This window comes from Eublepharis macularius, chromosome 8 (assembly GCF_028583425.1).
Source record: "Eublepharis macularius isolate TG4126 chromosome 8, MPM_Emac_v1.0, whole genome shotgun sequence".
In the NCBI taxonomy this organism is placed as follows: Eukaryota; Metazoa; Chordata; class Lepidosauria; order Squamata; family Eublepharidae; genus Eublepharis; species Eublepharis macularius.
Window position 1 is genome coordinate 141,265,992 of NC_072797.1, and position 19,645 is coordinate 141,285,636.

The following is a 19,645-nucleotide window of genomic DNA, read 5'->3' on the forward strand; positions in this document are numbered from 1 at the left end:
GTTGGGATGTCTTCCCACAACAGTGAGGAGGAGGAGGAATGAGGGATGAGGTTGTTCAAGATTTTTTTATCCTGTTTAGATTTCTCCTCAGTCAGTAGTGTCTGAATAAGCACACAGTTCTAAAGACTAGAGAGGATGACCAATTGCTTCTTTCTGGTGCATAGTTTCAGAAGAGTGGAGCTGCAGCACCAACAAAAGCGCGTTTCCCTCAGCCACTCTGCCTTTCCGTTCACTGGTTTATGCAGTCCAACCGACAAGCCCAACCTTGTGCTAACGGGCAACTGGAAAATGACTCAAACCCCTGCCAGAGGAGGAATACCAGCAGCCATTTTGAAAAACTGAAAGTAAAAGCCGTCCACAGACTGCAGTGTGTTTGAGAAAAGTAGAAAAAACACATGAAGTGGAGAATGGTCTGTGAAGAAATAACAAAACAGCACTCTTTATTGTAAGAAAATATTAGGATATTTACCTTTCAGGGATGTGTTCCTCAGAGGCAAACACCGACAGGTGTGAGAATGGGTGGTCACCAACAGAAACTCATCATGAATGATGAAAGATGTGACATTTGAAGCAGCCTATGAAAAATGTATTTAGGTCATCTTTAATTAATTAATTAAAATATTTATATCCTACTTTCCTCCCAACAGGAACTCAAAGCAGAGAAGGAACCCCTTTCCCAGTGTAAAGAACTTCACATAAACTGTACTTCACAGGTGAGAGAGAACTAAGAATAACGGGTACCTTGACGTCATTAATGAAAAAGCGGCATCTGTCAGTCAGGCCAAAGATAGTTTCCTAAGACAAAAAGGGGATACAGTACAGAAAATAAATAAATAATAGAAAAATAACTGTATAGAAAAATAGATTCCCCTGTCATCGTTCGCTGACTCCAATTTGGCATACATCCTGAAAAGCGAGGTCATAACACTTAATGTAAGATACCGAAGCATTCTAATATAAATTATACATTCACAAAAGCCATGTAATGCATTTGAGACTAACCACAACAGTAACACAATGCAGTCTGCAAGCTTTCAGGCTGGATGTTAAAAATCAGGAGGAGAAACGTTTGTTTTTAACATACTACCTAATGACCAGTTCTGGAGGACTTGAAAACTGGCAATATTATATTGTGCTATTTTGGTCGGCCTTGATAAAAATATTATATGGCTTTTGTTTTTTGGATTAGGCTACGGACCAACAAGGTTACTTATTCTTTAAAAATAATATAATTCATTGCTATTTAATGGATTCTTGCTGTGCTTGATTGATCCCAAATGGAGAGAGAGAGTCACAGTAGGAAAATGGGCCCTCATTAAAGGAAGCAAACAGTGCCGGGACAGACTAACTACAAAGAACTACTTAATACACAATAAATATCAACGAAAATCGTCTTGTTTGTCAATTTCTCTTGTCTTGTTTGTTAATTTTTCATTACAATTTTGAAGACACCACACTGCCAAAACTGAGGCAATCGTATACAGACAATAAGTAAACAACAGCAATCGAGGTCACAAAATTCACAGCAAACTCCAAGTAGTCAAACAGACTAAAACGAAGTGTTGAGTGCCCGTTAACAGTCAAGATGTATTGCATATATAACAATAAGGAAAAGGTAAAATGACCTAATCTCTTTATATAATAATTTCCAAACACGAACAGACCTTTTTAATGGTTGTTGTGGGTTTTCCGGGCTGTATTGCCGTGGTCTTGGCATTGTAGTTCCTGACGTTTCGCCAGCAGCTGTGACTGGCATCTTCAGAGGTGTAGCACCGAAAGACAGGGATCTCTCAGTGTCAAACACTGAGAGATCCCTGCCTTTCGGTGCTACACCTCTGAAGATGCCAGTCACAGCTGTCAAACACTGAGAGATCCCTGCCTTTCGGTGCTACACCTCTGAAGATGCCAGTCACAGCTGTCAAACACTGAGAGATCCCTGTCTTTCGGTGCTACACCTCTGAAGATGCCAGTCACAGCTGTCAAACACTGAGAGATCCCTGTCTTTCGGTGCTACACCTCTGAAGATGCCAGTCACAGCTGCTGGCGAAACGTCAGGAACTACAATGCCAAGACCACGGCAATACAGCCCGGAAAACCCACAACAAGCATCGTTCTCTGGCCGTGAAAGCCTTCGACAATATATAGACCTTTTTAAGTTAATACATTTACTTAAATTGGAGACACCCTTCAGGAATTCGCTCATGTTCCACTTTCACCCCTAATTGCACTGATCATGTGGTCTACTGGGAGCTTCAAGCAAAAAGGCTTTCCTAGCAAGGTTCCGTACAGCTGCATTCCGATTGGCCGGGTTGTTGAGCCAGCCAGTCAGGATTCCTCTACAGACTAATTAACTAGCGAATAGGTTTCTGAATACTAGGTGTTTGCTATTGGCTGAGTTTAATTGTGGGCGTGTTTTTGGTGGGGAGTTGAGTGTTCTATAACTGTTGCTTTGATGTTTGTGCTTTAAGTGGTGATGTTCCCTTAATAAAAGCAGGGCTTTTTTTCAGGGGGAACGCGGGGGAATGGAGTTCCGGCACCTCTTGAAAATGGTTACATGGCCGGTGGCCCCGCCCCCTGATCTCCAGACAGAGGGGAGTTGAGATTGCCCTCCGCACCAACTCCCCTCTGTGTGGAGATCAGGGGGTGGGGCCACCGGCCATGTGACCATTTTCTCCAAGGGCAACCCACTGAGTTCCACCACCTCTTTTCCCAGAAAAAAAGCCCTGAATAAAAGTGTTATTGGAAATCACTTGAACTGTCGTACCCACTATATAATAAATCATAACATACAACCATGGTTTTGAGGGAGATTGGCATTAAAGAATGGGAACTTGTCCCGTTCCATTTTGCCGCCAAGCTCCCTGTGTGACTGTGGGCCAGTTATTCTGTCTCAGCCTTGAACCTACCTAACAGGGGCATTTGAAGGTAAAATGGAAGATGGGGAGAACCACTGCTTGGTAGGAAGGATGGGATAAAAATTAGACAGACAGCCTTATATGAACCACTTTTTCTCACCTTGAAGGACAGGTGTAAGGATTACTGCGACAGCATTACTGAAGCAACACTGCTGCTGCTGCAGCTAATGATAGGAAGTATGGAAGAGCTTACAGTTTAACCAACTCAAACTGTCTCTCATTTTTAAAAGGAAATGGCATATTTAATATTTTCTTTTCAGTTTCCTAACATCCTAGAACCAAAAGAATTTGGACAAACAACACATCAAGTATGACTTTAATTCTCAATTGTAACAACGGCGCTTGCTTTCTGCCCCCTTAATTAATTTCTGCCCCCTTCTTAATTCCATTAAGAATTTGAAATATTTAGCCAATACGCAAAATTTTACAGCCCTAATTTAAACCCTTGCATAGCACCTATTTTCCCCCCCATCTACAGTCAGATGGGGGCCGGGCAGTAGATAGAGATTCCAGATACTACAATACTGTTTGCCAGTAAACTATCTTTAGCCCTGAGATCCTGATCACCTTTTAATGACACCTCTCCTGTGAAATTACAATGCAACCCATAAGCTGGCACAATCAAATTGATTCCGCCTCAAACAAGGTTTGCTCTGCCACGCCAGGGACTTGGGCTTTTTGGGTTGCTGCCCCATAATTCACAAAGCCTTCCCACTTTTTTAGCAACGGTATGAAATCGAGTTATTTCATACAGCTGGCGAGGCAGTTTGAGTTCAGACAAAATCAGGAACGTTTTCTGGCTGCTTATTCAGTGTTGTTATATGGGCTATTTTTCTTAGTAGACTTATTTTATACCTTACTTTTCTTCCCAATGGTGACCAAAGCCACCTCCCCCCACCCATTCTGTTTTATCCTCACAACCACCCTGTGAGGCAGGTTCAGTTGAGAGTGTGCAATGGACGCAAAGCCACCCAGTATGCTTCCATGGCAGGGCAGGGATTCAAACCTGACTCTTGCAGATCCTAGCCTGTCTCTCTACGCCACACCGATATTATTGAACTTTGTTGTCTGGTTGTTACATGCCCTGGGTCCTGAATTGTCAGAAGAAAAGTACTCTTATTAAAGAAAGGAGGCAACTACTAAATAATGAGGCAGTGACAGAGGAATACTCTCAAAATGGAGGGGACTGAGAAGCACAGCTGCCGTGCTGACCCGAATTGCCACAGCGATTGAATCGTGTGACATCACTGTTGGCATCATAAGCGCTTCTGTAGCGGTGTAGCCACTCTGCTGATCAGGGTAAGATTTTTCTACTCGCCACAAGCAAATAACAAAACAGTGGTTTTAGTTATCATTCACCCAGTCCAGATTTCACGCTCACTTTTCACTTACTTGTCCGACAATCACAGCCTGAGCGATCTGCACACACGGAGAGGGAAAGCGGACAGCCAGGCCACTGCTGCTGAGCCAAGGAACAACAGCTGGTGTTTCAGATGCTAAAACGTAACAGAGACGACACATACATTTTAGGCAGTAAAAGTCAAGATTAAACACCACCAGACATAGGGTGGTTTACTAGGACTGGTGTAGTGGTTAAGAGCAGTGGGACTCTAATCTGGAGAACTGTAGTAGTAGTAGTAGTAGTAGTAGTAGTAGTAGTAGTTTACCCTTGCTGGAGAACTGGGTTTGATTCCCCACTCCTCCACTTGAAGCCAGCTGGGTGACCTTGGGTCAGTCACAGCTCTCTCAGAGCTCTCTCAGCCCCACCCACCTCACAGGGTATTTTTGTTGAGGGGATAATAATGACACTCTTTGTTAAACTGCTCTGAGTGGGCATTAAGTTGTCCTGAAGGGTGGAATATAAATCAAATGTTATTATTAAGTAAGATGCTTTAGATGAACCAGTTTCGAGGCCTTGAGTATAAATGGAGGATCGCCAATTGCCCCAGCTTTTCAGCAGCTCAGACCCCAGCGGAGAAGCTTGGCCTGGCCTGCACGTCATCTTGCCTGAGTGCTCAAATCACGGGGCCGGCCAGACCACGCCTCCGCCTTGGCATTAGAACAGAGGATGTCCCAGAAGCCTCTGCATTATCCCCCATGCATCTGCTGCAGCAGTGGAAACGTGGCAAAGGAGAAGAGGGGTAGGGGAGCCCCCACAGAGCGGTCTGAGCTCCAGGAACAGGAGCACACGGGGAGGTGAAAATGGTGGTGGGCTAAGCTGAGTCAAGCAGCCCATGCAGTGCTGATCGCAGGGATGGGGTGGCTCAGCTGGCTCCTGGCCACTAGCAGCCCTCTAGAGCAGCACCTCAACAAGTTCTTGGTCAGTCCATTCCTGCCCAGGCATCTTGCCTGGCTACCCAGATTTCCCCCCCAGAAACACAGGCATTATACAAAACATAGCCTTCACACCACGTAATGGATCTTTGTGCCATTTGAGCGGACGTGGCAGAGGCACACCACGGGTCCATCTAGCCCTGTGCTGTGGAATACACTAATTCAGTGACCTGGAGCCTTTCCAGACCCAGGAGCCATCTTTAACCCCCACAAAGGACAGCGTGGAACTCAGTGAGCTAAAGCATGTGACATCTCAGCCCCGGGACAGCAAGAGGAGGAGCCAGAGCTGTGATCTCACAGGAGGGGGGGGGGACTTGAAGGCACCAGCAGGCACAGAGCATTGACTGGCAGAGGAGGCCGGGCTGCCTTTGCTAGCGAGTCTGGGCAGTGAACTGTAGAGCTAAAGAGCAGCAACAAAATGGCCGCTCTACAGGGGCTCCACTATTCACCTGAGGGATGAAACCCACTGACTGAAAACCACTGCTGTATCCGGCACGGGTCTTTCAAGACGCCAGGCAGAGATCTTTCCCTGCCTACCCTGAAAGATCCATTAACTGGACCAGCTGATGGCTGAACCTTCTACACGCAGGCTAGGAGCTCTGGAGCAGTGAGGTAGCCATTCTCCAAGCAAGAACTTCCAAACCCAGCCAACTGAAATGAATAGCCACGGTCACACGTACCCCAGAGGTACTTCAACACTTGACCATCGGAGAGCTGCAGAGCCACCACCTTGGTCTTTGGGTTGCAACACAGGCCAATGATGTCCCCACTCACAGTCACAAGTGAGCTGTAAACAAAGCACAAAAACAGGAGAAAAATGACTGTCCCGAGATCAACCTGTGCACTCTCCTTTTGCTTTATAAACATAGCCTTCAAAAGCAGTAGTCCACCTAGCAAAGATCCCTCAAACCCTGACTGAAGAACAGGTGCATCTGAAAAATCTCTTTCCAAAATATTATTAATTTCTGTTACTCATAATTGCAAAGGGGTAGCTACATTAGTCTGTTGTGGCAAAATAAACAAAACTCCAGTGGCACCTTAAAGACTAACAACATTTATTAAAATATGAGCTTTTGTGAGTCACTGCTTACTTATCTGTGACTTACAAAAGCTCGTATTTTAATAAATGTTAAGTCTTTAAGGTGCCACTGGACTTACATTTGTAACATTCCTCAGATACATAAAGGTCTCTGGCTGTATGTCCCTGGAGCTAATATAGTGTGCTAAACAGAGTGCAGGATTTGCGCTGAAGTATCTGCGTGCAACTCAGCCTCAAAACTCCTGGATGATTTTGGGTAAGCTACTGGCTTGCATCCAATGAGATCCACTCACGAATCAGGCCTCACAAAGTGGGACATTCTTACTTCCTTCTCTTGCTTCAGCTCCCCAAATTTTGTTCTGGGAGAAAGCAGACCCACACAAAAAGCAAAGGTGGAAAGCGGGGATCCGCCCTCTCTTCTGAAGCCAAAGTGCTTCTTATTCTTTGAAACAGGCGAGTAAAATGTGATAATTAACCACTTAGGCAGTAAAACAAATTTATTCAAAGTCATTATAAAAAAAATAAACAAGATGAAGAAAACTTCAAAAACTTTCTGGGTATGGTAATTGTTACTGTGTTGGTCCTAGAGAGTAAAAACTGTATCTGAGATAAGGCAGTATCTTTTAACAGACCAACTTCTGCCTTTCTAAGAACAGGGTGTGTAACCTTTTGAGTTAAGCAGAACAATTCATCTGACTGGGGGGGAAAAAAGACAGTCCTGATTTCGGCTGCAATATTGTACTTCTCTTTTAATGCATGTCCCACTGAACCAAAAGAGAATTTGCACACATCTAACTTGTAATAGGACTGCATGCCAGCAAGAACATCCCATCCACAAAGATAAATGTGCTTCATAAGATGAAGTTCTGATTACTTTAATTGTACATGTACCCTTCACACCCACTATATCAATGCCCCTTCCATGGCTGATCTGTTACTGTGATGTCTTTCGACAAACCAGAGTGCTTCTGGCTAATATAAGAACAATAACCAAAGAACCTCGTGAAAACTAACTAGAACCAAGAGTTAGCACAATGATATACTACAATTAAATTACTACAATTATACCTGCTTTTGCCATCTTTGAGAAAGAATCGAAACGGCTTCTTGCATAGGAACCGGTCCATCCCTCAGATGGCTTTTTGTTGACTGGACCCCTCCTCCTCGCTGCTACACCGCATAGACCCGCCAACGGATTACACATGCTCTTGTGTAAGAGCTCCATGATGATATGAACAGTTTTCTTGCTTAAGCACCCAGCACTTCCAGTGTGTGTTTGTTGTACATGTTGTACCGGCTATCAATGATTGTTTGAATTGTATGGTCATAGGCTTAAGCACTTAGCACTTTATATGAGTTTTCACAGTCCATGTTAATGAACGGTAACGGTTTTACGTGGCCAGGGTCTCCTTTCGTGCATGCTTGTTAATACAGTGAATTACATAGTGAATATTCTTATAAATTGCACTTTATTATTACTGTTTAATTGTAGTATAGCATTGTGCTAACTCTTGGTTCTAGTTAGTTTTCACGAGGTTCTTTGGTTATTGACTTTGCTTGTGATACTCTCGCCTACTGGTTAATATAAGAACAAGGCAGGTTATAAGTGGGCTTTTCACCGCCACCAGTATCCTCATGGTCTTAGAACTGCTCGACTAGCCAGTTCCAAAGGAAAATTAAGGTCTTTCAGAAACATTCAAAAGAATTTTTAAAAATAGAAACCCCTACAGTCATTACCTGATATCAATAGATGCTTCTTCTGCTGAGGATAGCTTCAGATGGTGAATGCGTGTATGAGCCGGGCGATGCCCCTGGCTAACAGCAAGGAACAAGGCATCTTGCACCCAGGTGAGATGGCTCAGCCACAGTGGATTTCTCTCTTCCTTGTCACTGGGGTTGATTCTGCAGCAGTACCCAACGAGAAGACAAATGATGATCCATACTGTGTATTTGTCATGTAAATTAATCATCTCCTCTTCCACAAAGGGCTTTCTAAGGTACAGCCAAGTAAATGTGGAACAGGGAGCACATGCATCCTCTTCTCAGCATTGCTTGGAAGAACCAAAAGTTTGGTAAGTTACAAGCCAGCTAGAAGGACTGTATAATGCTTTCCCGACCTATACGCACCGCTTTCCAGGGTCATAGATCCAGAGGAGTTAGCCATGTTAGTCTGTAGTAGCAAAATAGTAAAGAGTCCAGTAGCACCTTTAGGACTAACCAACTTTACTGTAGCATAAGCTTTCGAGAACCACAGTTCTCTTCGTCAGATGCAACTGTATTGTAGCATAAGCTTTCGAGAACCACAGCTCGATGGTTGTTGTGGGTTTTCTGGGCTGTATGGCCGTGGTCTTGGCATTGTAGTTCCTGACGTTTCGCCAGCAGCTGTGGCTGGCATCTTCAGAGGTGTAGCACGAAAAGACAGAGATCTCTCAGTTGCATCTGACAAAGAGAGCTGTGGTTCTCGAAAGCTTATGCTACAGTAAAGTTGGTTAGTCTTAAAAGGTGCTACTGGGCTCTTTACTATATGCACCGGTTGTCCGGGGTCTGAGCCCCAGCCCCCAGACTTGACAAGAGGGAACAGCAGGTCAACCGGGCTGACGGGCAAACAGAGGGGGCAGCCAGCAGCCAGCAGGTCAACCAGTCAGCCAGCAGGCAGTAGGTCAACCGGTCTGACTGGCAAGCAGAGGGGGCAGCCTGGGGACAGCAGGTCATCCCCTCCCACGGGCAAATGGAGCCAGAACCTGCCGGCGCCAGGGGCAAGAGGCAAAGGCCCAGGGCCTCAGGAGTCAGGGGGAGACAGAGAGAAGCCAGCGAGTCCCACTCCCCTGGGGAAGGAAAGGGGACTAAGCAAGGCAGAAGGGGGCAAGGGCAGAGGGATTGGGGGCCCAGCAGTCACCCACCCAAAGACCTTACCTAAGGAGGAGAAGCAGCAGCAGCCCCAACAGCCCAAAGCCACGCCCCAGCTAGAAAATAGTAGCCTGGCCCAGGAGTTGCCAGAAGCCAAGCCACTCCAGGTGGGGCTATTGGAGGCACTCTGCAGGAAGCCCTGGGCAACCAGCCAAGGAGCCGCAGCTGGACCCACCTTCAGCCATCAGCTCAGCCAGGGAGGCCGAGCTGCTAGCCAGGGGACTGCAGCTGGACAGGCCTTCAGCAATCAGCCAAGGCAGGGAGGCTGGGCAGCCAGGGAACAAGGCACAGCTGGTGCTGGTCAGTGGGGCCAGATCAGCTACCCCAGCTGCAACTGCTTGGTGCAGCCCAAGACTGGGCTGGAAGAGGGGTGGGGCAGTAGAAGGAAGCCCTATAAAAGCTGGCTGGGAAGAGCCCTGTGTGGTGGATGTGAGTAAGGAGTGATAATGTGGAGTGAGAGCGGTGCAATGCAAGAGTGGAGGTTTGGAGGAGAGTTCTGGAAGGAGGGGATGAAGAAGGACACAGGGGGCAAGCAGGCCAGGTTGAGCAGGCCAGCGAGTGGACTGAGAGGGAGTCTGGGTGAGGTATACCGCCCCTCCTTTCACAGAGCAGGGTCCTGCAGCATCCCTGGCCCCCCTATGACGTCAGGAGCAGACCGCCCAATGCCACGCCCAGCAGCAGCGGCGGCAAGCCCTGACACCGGTAACTTTGTGGTGGTAAGCTAACTTGTGTGATTGCTTCCTCAAATCACTTCAAATATAGTGCTTTTCAACTAAGTCAGCTCTCTCTCTCACTCTCACTCACACACAGTGTGAATGTAACAGATTTGTGTGTTACACAGCAATGCATACTTGGCAGGAGACATGATTGGCTGCAACTCCTGAACTTGATAGAAAGTTGAAGTTTGTGCAATGACAGCCAGCAGTGGTTAGTGTGTTGGTTATAAAGTCAGCCTTGAAGCTGATCATGTATGTCAGATCAAGCCCCTTGAAGGGTGGGATAAAATAAATTTAAACAAATAAAGAAGTACAACAGAACCATCACTATTAAAAATACACTTCAGCTAAAGTGATATGGCTAGGGAGGCAAGATCCCCTATAGCGGGACACCTCCCAGCCTGGGTCCCTGCTCCCCTCTACTGCTTGACAGGATAGTGGCGGGGGGGCATGATTCATGTTGCACCAATACACAACATTACTTCTGGAGTCAAACTAGAAATGATGCCGTTGCACTGGTGTGATGCTCCAGGATTCACCCCAAATCCTATAGTTTAACCACAGAGTTTGGGTTGAATCCTAGAGCATCACCCTAACACAATGAAATCACTTCTGGTTTCACATCAGAAGAGATGCTGTGCACTGGCACAACACCAAATTCCTTGGTTCTATTCCCCGATTTCTCTCGCTAACCCTAAATAAGACACCTATGCTGCAGTAACTGAAGCCTGTGCCATTTTGACATAGAAAGTGTAACGACAACTGGTTCACACATGGCCCCAGAATACAGGCTATAGAGTCTTCTGTATGGCACATAAATCTTGTATGTGAACAGGGGCCTATGTATTTAAATACCTATGAGAGCAGGCGTTTCTCATGAGACCTGCCATTGCCACCCCCTTCCTTGCAGTGGATGGATTAGGCTAATGATCACCAATGTGACAATCAAGAGCACACACCACTGTATTTTCTGGGCACCCAATTCTTTCTTCCTCAATACAGAGAGCCAATCTTGGCTTTCCTTCACTCCACTGGAACAGGAGGTGCTTCAAGAGAGTCCGGGAGACATCCCATTTAGGTCTGCAGGAATCATCTGTCCCAATCACAGCAGGACACTTGGCTTGGAACCTCCCAGCGTTCTGTGATAAGCTGAAGGCCTCCATGGCACCCGTTTTGTTGCACTGCCCACTCCCTTGGTGCAGAATTCCAGAAGTGCCCAGGATGACACTGAAGTCAGTGGGCAACCCTGAGCTAGTCACTCACACTCCGCCTCTCTACAAGGCTTGTTGAGATGAAAAAAGGAAAGTGGGTCATCTCATATATTGCCCTGAATGCTGGGGAGGAAGGGCAAGATAAGCTTAATAATAAATACAGAACAGGATCTACTGATGCTGTGAGCAGTCGGCCCAGCCTCCGCCATCTTTTATAGCCATTTAATATGGTTACCTGTGATATAACAACAACAACAACAACAACAACATTTGATTTATATACCGCCCTTCAGGACAACTTAATGCCCACTCAGAGCGGTTTACAAAGTATGTTATTATTATCCCCACGACAAAACAGCCAGTGAGGTGGGTGGGGCTGAGAGAGCTCCAGAGAGCTGTGACTAGCCCAAGGTCACCCAGCTGGCTTCAAGTGGAGGAGTGGGGAATCAAACCTGGCTCTCCAGATTAGAGTCCCGTGCTCTTAACCACTACACCAAACTACACCAAATCACAAGACGCCTGGATTTAAAATAGCAGTTGGTATTGTAGCCAGAGGAGTTCCAGCTAACAGTTGCTGAGTCCCACCTGGGAGACCCAGGCACAAATGGAACGCCACATGTAAATGCAGAGAGACTAGTGGTGACTACTTTTGCAGTCTCCTCAGCCTCTAAAGGAATCCAGAGCAACAAGGGTCTCGCAGAGTCACCCCACTTAACACATTCCTTTCCCTCCTTCCATGATGAGATTTCCCGTCCATGATTGAGAACATCAACTAGCATTCATAAGTATTTATAATTCATTTCTGGGAAGGTGCATTCCCCAACCAAATTCATCAACTTAGCTCTGGTGGACTTCATTAACAAACTACCCCTTTGTGCAGCGCCAGGACAAAAGGGATTAACAACCCTTTTGCTAATCCCAGGAACTGACTGTTGGAGTCTTTGTTCTAACAGCTAGGTCGGCTATCCCACCTCAGGGCACATTTTATCCTGTAAGAGTAGTGCCCTAGCCCCATTCAAATCATGCACGCTTCCAGGACCCCTGCTTCCAGGACGCTGCTCCCTTAGGGTCTCTTCCCTAAGACTCTTTCTCTGTGCACACTTTTTGGATCCGAAGTGCTGCTCCCTTGAGGTTGCTCCAAGCCTCTTGCTCTCCTGGCCAAGAACACTGGTGTTTGAAGCTGCTCTCTTCCCCCATGGACTGGACTACTCTTCAGAATAGGTAGATATACTTTGCCCTCCCTCCCTCTATTCCAACTTTTGTCTAGCTTCCTAGGACTCTGTGTGGGTGTAACTGTTTTTACTATTTACCCTGTATGTGCATGCATTTTCCTCTTTCAATAAAACAGTGCTCTTTGAAATTTAAGTACCTGCCTCGTTTGCTATTTTGGAAGGGACCCCGTAGACATTGACGACAAAGATCCCATAGTTACCGCCTCTGGCTTAGCCATCTTCCTTGCTGCTAATTCCCCCTATAATTCTCTTACTCACAAGGAGACCGATTCAGGTAACAATACAGAACTTATATTAAGGTCATATGTGCCTCCCCGGTCTTCTCTCGCTTCCGCTGCCGATAGGACTGGAATACAGCACATCAAGCAGAAAGCCATCCTGGCCAGCAGAGGTGATCCGTTTCTTCCACTCAGCTTTGAGCAGACACTTCCTTCTAAAAAGTCTTGCCAACGCACTCTCCTTCCAGAACCATATTCCGTATCAAATTGAACCACCTGTACCTGTAGGACTTTTCCAGCTGAGGGACTCTGATGGGGTCTTTAAATCCACTTCCACTCATGGTGTCATTCTTCTCTGTAGCAGGGTCTTTATCGGCACAACCATCTGTGAAAAGGGCAACAAACAGAAGACGTGGCAGACCTACACTGGCACCGTCCTGTGGAATTTTAGCAGCTTTATTTAGTTATACATTGTTGTTTAAGCCACAATGTTCAGAGGATCAAAAATCCATCTAGCCATTCCCTACAGATGCTCCAAAAATAGATTCTGATGCTGGCCATGAAACAGGCATCACCCTTCTCCCACATGTGCAACCTGGACTCTTCTACTTCCTAAGGCCAACCATCATCGCACGATGGTGGAAGAGCCCCCAGATCAGAGGCTACGGCTTCCGGGTAGGTTTGAATCCTTGTGCCTCTCAATTAAATGTTGCCCGAAGGAAAAGATACTGGAGGGGAATGGGGAGAAACACACAAACACACATGGAAGAAAAGATGCAGACAATCCGCCCTGAGCCCTTCGTGGGGAGGGTGAAATAGAAATCCAAAGTAAATAAAATAAAAATAAATAAAATCAAGAAGAAAAAAAACCCCTCTCATTGGTGCACTCAGATCTCTCTCCCCCTCCTTCCAAGCTGGCACTTAGAAAATCTGTCTGAGTCTACAAAGGCTTTTTTTTTTGCACCTCCTACCACAAATGAGAAGAACTTGCAAATAAGAGGAGAGTAATTCAGTACAAAAAAGATGCAGCACGCAAACCTGCAGGTAAGAGGGCTATTTTCACTGCAACAAAAACATTTTTTAAAAATATTTTGAGACTGGTTCTTATTAGTTTCTGACATTTCCATGACATTTGATCTCCTTCTAAATTAGTAAAGAGTCCAGTAGCACCTTTAAGACTAACCGACTTAACTGTAGCATAAGCTTTCGAGAACCACAGCTCTCTTTGACGGTTGCATCTGATGAAGAGAGCACCTTTAAGACTAACCAACTTTACTGTAGCATAAGCTTTTGAGAACCACAGCTCTCTTCATCAGATGCAAGGGAACCCAAAGAACAGCGAAGAATCTGCTGTCGTCTGCAGAATCCTGAAAATGTCCACTGTTTATTTTAAAATCTGGTCCTCATACTATGCTTGAGCCACCATCTGTCCTGCACACACCAGCGGAGCTAAGCTGCACCCATACGAAGGGGCAACTTTCAAACTGCGGTCGCTGTGCACCCACAGCTTTTTAAAAGTTGAATGCCGTCCATTCCGGCTGCTGGTTCCAAGGAATGCTGTTGAAGAAGCACACAGAGTACTTACTGGATCTATAAACAGAGAGCCTGTGGCTCACATCTAGGACAGCAAGATCGCCGCATCTAGAAGGCTCCATAGGGAAGGCCACTTGATCGACAGCACAGGGAAGCTGCAGCTGGTACGTACAAAGAGGTGGGGGGATCACAGCATGCCGAAAAGCCGTCAAGAGCACTTTGTCTTCGAAACCGGAAGAGAAAAGGAACTCCAGTGTGCATCATTGCAATGTAACCAAAATTGTGCATTTTTATCCTGTCCTTCCTCAAAGCAGGTCCAGCGATATATACCTCCCCCTTCCCTCACAACAACCTTGTGAGGTGGGCTGGGCTAAGAATGGGGGACTGGCCCAAGATTCCCCAGAAACTTTCATGCCCATTTCAACTTTCAATCCCTGTACCGGATTGAAATCCCTATACTGGCACGATCCTAGTCCAACTACCAGGCCACCTAGTTCTCAAAGCAGAGAGCAATAAAAAACGAGTGGACACAGGTTAAGTGTCTCATCGCGCTTATGCATATTCCAAATGCTGTTTTCAGGCCTGTAACAGTTTTCTCCGGTGAGAAGCAGCAGCTCGTTTTTGAACAGAAAAGCAACATTCGGGATACATGAAACAAATTACTGGCCCCTTCTCCTCTCTGGAGTGAGCTGGTACAGCACTGTGACTAAGGAGGCACTTCATGCCCTCCATCTGTCCCTAGAGATCAATCAAACGGAACTCCCTTCCCCTAAAAAGGGGGTCTGTTGAGGACTGAACAGATTCCAGGAGCATGGAATGTTGAGGGCAACTGAATGCTGGTTTAAGAAAAAAAAAGAGGGGCTGGGGGGAAGCCAGCAAGCTAAGACTCTTGGAGGGGGAGTTCTGAGCAATGAGATGTGAATGGTACCCCCCGCCCCCACGATACCCCCCATCTTGTAACACCATAAGAAGAGCCTTGCTAAATAGGACAGAAGGTCTATCTAATACAGCATTCTGTTTTCAACATCAGACAGCCAAATGCTTCTGGGAATCATAGATAGCATAGATACAGCCCTATTCTTCAGTCCCGTTCATCTCGCTTTTAATTCTTGGAGCTCGAAGGCGGCAGGACAAGGGAATAAAACACAAACTGATTGATTAAAAACGTGGCTCAGTCTGGAAAACTGTCATCTTCCCATATGCATAACCTGCCTTGCAACCGCTCCCTCCAAGCTCATTAAGGAACACCTAGACGCATACCCCCATCAACAACTGCCACCACCGCCGAGTCATCGGCCCCCTCCCCAGTGCTGCGGTCTGTACTCCACTGCCAGTCATAGCAGAAGTACAGCCACTGGCGACAAAGGACGTGAAGCCGATAGGGAATTTCTGGATCCCATGCCAGGGATACGACCCTGCTGTCCTCTGAGCTACCAAAATGCAGGCTTTGCTTCAGGTACCAATGATAGTTTCCTGTGGTCCACAGTTGAACTAGAGAGAGAGAAAGAGAGAGAATATGTAAGGATGACAGACTATGGGCTGAAACTAAGGAATTGTGCATTAGATCCACAACAACTAACAGTAAAGACCTAATGAATAACAGTATAAGACCCCAGCTCTCAATCTCCTTGGCTCCATTTGTATTCAACAAATATTTATTAATCACACTCAGAAGAAGGCTGGCCTATACGACAAAAAGAGAGGGAGGTGCTTCTTCTTGCACAGTCAAGACTGTGTGGTCCTCTTTCCTTGATGTCCCACAGGAATTCTTTTACCATTAGCTGCCACCAGCTAGTTTTAGGCAATTTTTATTTATTTATTTACGTCATTTATAGTCTCACTGAGACTCAAGGCGGATTACACAGTATGTGGTTAATACAATCAGTATCAAGTACATTTCAATACAATACCATAAGGTAAACAGATACAAGTTTAAAAGACATAGCATTAGCAAGGATCCAAGACAGAGTAGTAAAAATACTGGAGCAAACATAATGAATTCTAGGACTAACATTAGATTTAGTGCACTTTATTCTAAACCCCCCATATAAACAGCAAGAAAAGCCACCATGCTACTGGGAAGCAACCTTTGATAGCACACAGACGTGCCCAAGGACAGCCATTCACAAACCAGGCTGATTGTGCGCAGTTGATGGTGAGCCTGATCTAGAAAGTTCTAGAAAACAAAAATTCACCTAAGTATTCTGGGTTCCTACCGTATGTTTTTGGGTGTGAGCTAGTCTCATTTTTCAACTCTTCCAGCCATACAGCTAATACCATTGAGTCTGAATTCCACAGTAGCTCGTTCACCTAAAGGAAAGCAGATTGGATTTTGCATCAATGTCAGAAACTTTCAAGAGGAGGTTTACCCTTCTGCCATACTGTCTTTCCCCAAACCACCTCACGATGAGTAGTTGAACGTATTCCAAAGAACTCTGCCTCAAGTGTGGGGGCTCAACAGCCACATACAAGGAAGTATGTACCACCAGTGGATTCTATCTGCCCATCTAGTAATTCTTATCACACACCTTCCTGCCAAAGAGCTCAGGGGGGTGTCCATGGGGCCCCTTTTCTCCAATTTTATCCTCAAAATACCCCTGTCATGTAGATTAGGAAACCAGAGAGCTGAGGGTCACCCAATAAGCTTCATATCTGACTGGGGATTTGAACTGGACGTGCAATCCGAAGAGGGTTTCTAAAGCCATTGACTTAGCAGAATGTAACTCCGCTAGGGATTGCACTGTGAGTACATCATATCCTAGTCTGAAACACTACACAGCAGAAGACTCAACAGCCCCTTCAGCTCCATACCTTGACTTGGCCTTTCTGAAAGGGAAGCGTGAATTCACCGTGGAGGAGTCCGTTTTTTTCAAAGAATACCACATCATGCTTGTTGGCTTTTTCTTGTGAGGATGCGATCAAGCTCCCAGAGGGCCTCAAGTACAAAACAAAGGAAGACGGTGTGACAATATTTCATTAATTCGCAGCAATGACCCCCCCAAATGGTCAAAAATGTTTCGAAATAGTGAAAGCTCTGTCATCGGGACCGTTAAGAGACAGGGTGGCGGTGGAAGGAGGATTTATCTCTTGGAAGAGACCTGGTACCTCCTCTACCGGCAACTGCTCTAGAATGCAACCCCTTTACTTTGTCCCACAGAACTCAACAGTAGCCCCTGAGAGCTGAGCAGACTCCATCTTGGGTTCCTTTGCTTGGCCACATCAGAATGTAATAAAGAGACAAAACCCAGCTGGGGTGCATGTACAAGTCACATACCTGCAGCTGAGCTCTGCTCCCACTTCAGAGGAAAGGACATCCTGTTTACTGGGCCGTGATTGTGTCACCACCACCCTTCCAGTGCAATCTTATGGAGAGTTACTCCAGTCCAAGTCAACTGAAATCAATACGTTTAGATGGGAGTTGTCAGGGCTTGTCGTTGCCGCCACTGGGCGGGGCGCCGGCTGGGCCGGCCCTGACGTCAAAGGGGCACCAGGGATGCTGCAGGACCCTGCTCTGTGGAAGGAGGGGCGGTATACCTCACCCTGACTCCCTCTCAGTCCACTTGCTGGCCTGCTCAACCTGGCCTGCTTACCCCCTGCGTCCTCCATCATCTCCTCCTCCCAGAACTCTCCTCCAAGCCTCCACTCTTGCACTGCTCTGCTCTCACTCCACGCCATCTCTCCTTACTCACACCCACCACCTCAGAGCTCTTCCCAACCATCCTTTATAGATCCAGAGGAGTTAGCTGTGTTAGTCTGTAGTAGCAAAATCAAAAAGAGCAGGCATCTGATGAAGAGAACTTGATTCTCGAAAGCTTATGCTATAATAAAATTGGTTAGTCTTAAAGGTGCTACTGGACTCTTTTTGATTTTGATCCTTTATAGAGTTTCCTTTCCCCGCCCCGCCCTCCTTCTAGGCTTGTTCCTTCTCCTGACTTGGCCCAGCTGTGCCTTCCCTCAGGTGTTTCCCTCCTACCACGAATCCCTTCTTGGCTTCCTTGCCTTGCTGGCAGGGTGGGGTTGAATGCGAGCCATCCCCAGCTGAGGTCTCCTTGGCCTTACTCATGAGGAGCTGCCCCAGTAGGCCTTTGAGCTGCTGAGCTTGCTGGGCCTTGCTCATGAGGAGCTGCCCCAGCCGGCTTCTGTGCTGCTGAGCATGCCTGGCCTTGCTCGCGAGGAATTGCCCTGGCCAGCTTCTGGACTGCCTGTTCATTGATGCCGGGCGGGGCTACCCATCTCCTCCCCCAGCATGCCCGTGGCAGCTCCACCTGGAGGGGCTTGGCTCCTGGCACCTCCTGAGCCAGGCTGCTGTCCTCTAGCCGGGGTGTGGCTCTGGGCTGTAGTGGCTGCTTCTCCTCCTTGGCTGGTAAGGGCTCTGTTTGAGCTGCTGCTGGGTCCCTATTCCCCCTGCCTTGGCCCTTTTCCTCTGTCCTGCTTAGCCCCCTCTCTTCCCCCTGGAGGGTGGGACTGGCTGGTCTCTCCCTGCTCCCTCCAGCCCTCTGAGGCTTTGGCCTTTCGCCCCTTCCCCCTGGAGTGGGCAGGTTCTGGACCTGGTTGCTGGCTGGGGTGGCAGGGCCACTGCCTCCCGGTTGCCTCCCACTGCTCCCTCCTGGCAAGTGTGGGGGCTGGGACTCAGACCCCGGACAGGAGTAACTCTACATAGGATTGCTCTGCTGAGCTACCAAGTGAATAAGCACATGAGGAGGCAGAACTTTTTGAGTTTTAGCAGCGCACAAAGAGTCCTTGTGCGCTCCAAACAGCAGCTCTTCCATACTCACTTCCAGGCAAGCGCTTGTTCTAGTCCAGGGACAGGCTCACTTGTAGACTGCAACACGAATTCTCGGCTCCACACTCGGACTTTCCGAGCCCCTGCATATTTGGAAAGGGTGGGGGGCAGAGAGAACAAACACAGGGATGACTTGTGGGAACAGCATCCTAAGCTTCCAGAGTTGAATATTTGGCTCCATCCATGAAGTCGGAGTTCCGGAACCTCTTGAAAATGGTCACATGGCTGGTGGCCCTGCCCCCTGCTCTCCAGACAGAGGGGAGTTGAGATTGCCCTCCGCGCCGCTCAGCGGCGCGGAGGGCCATCTCAACTCCCCTCTGTCTGGAGATCAGGGGGCGGGGCCACCAGCCATGTGACCATTTTCTCCAAGGGCAACCCATTGAGTTCCGCCACCTCTTTCCCCAGAAAAAAAGCCCTGGGCATGCCAAAGAATTCTGACTGGCATGCAGGACTGGTTCTCTGCACAAGTACAGCAGCATGGGAGAAGGCGGCAGACGTGGCTAATGCCCCTGCACTGCCTCCCTGCTGAGACGGAAGGCGCTGGCAGTGCTGTCAGGGCGCAGCTTGTTCCCAGTATGCTTCACTTCCCCCCCCCCCACACTCTCTTTTCTCACAGGGCTGTCATGAGGATAAAATGTGGAAGAGGAACTATGTACTCTGCGCTCATTGGGAAAAGAATGGATTTATTTATATCCTCCCTGAGCCCACTTGGTTGGGGAGGGTGGACTATAAATCTAAGCAAATAAATAAATAAATA

The 19,645-nt window shown here is 47.2% G+C and overlaps 1 protein-coding gene across 1 annotated transcript in view; it reads right to left on the reverse strand.

Annotated features, from left to right (window-relative positions):
* ELP1 (elongator acetyltransferase complex subunit 1) overlaps positions 1–19,645 on the reverse strand; it is a 73,805-nt gene that overhangs the window by 43,139 nt on the left and 11,021 nt on the right. Inside the window, exons 8-18 of the mRNA XM_054986398.1 lie at positions 18,881–18,971; positions 16,917–17,040; positions 16,322–16,415; positions 15,366–15,596; positions 14,158–14,328; positions 12,855–12,957; positions 8,026–8,190; positions 5,930–6,036; positions 4,308–4,411; positions 742–795; positions 470–575 (exon numbers count right to left, since the gene is read on the reverse strand). Of these exons, the coding sequence (XP_054842373.1) occupies positions 470–575; positions 742–795; positions 4,308–4,411; positions 5,930–6,036; positions 8,026–8,190; positions 12,855–12,957; positions 14,158–14,328; positions 15,366–15,596; positions 16,322–16,415; positions 16,917–17,040; positions 18,881–18,971 (1,350 nt within the window). The remainder of the gene's footprint in view (positions 1–469; positions 576–741; positions 796–4,307; positions 4,412–5,929; positions 6,037–8,025; positions 8,191–12,854; positions 12,958–14,157; positions 14,329–15,365; positions 15,597–16,321; positions 16,416–16,916; positions 17,041–18,880; positions 18,972–19,645) is intronic.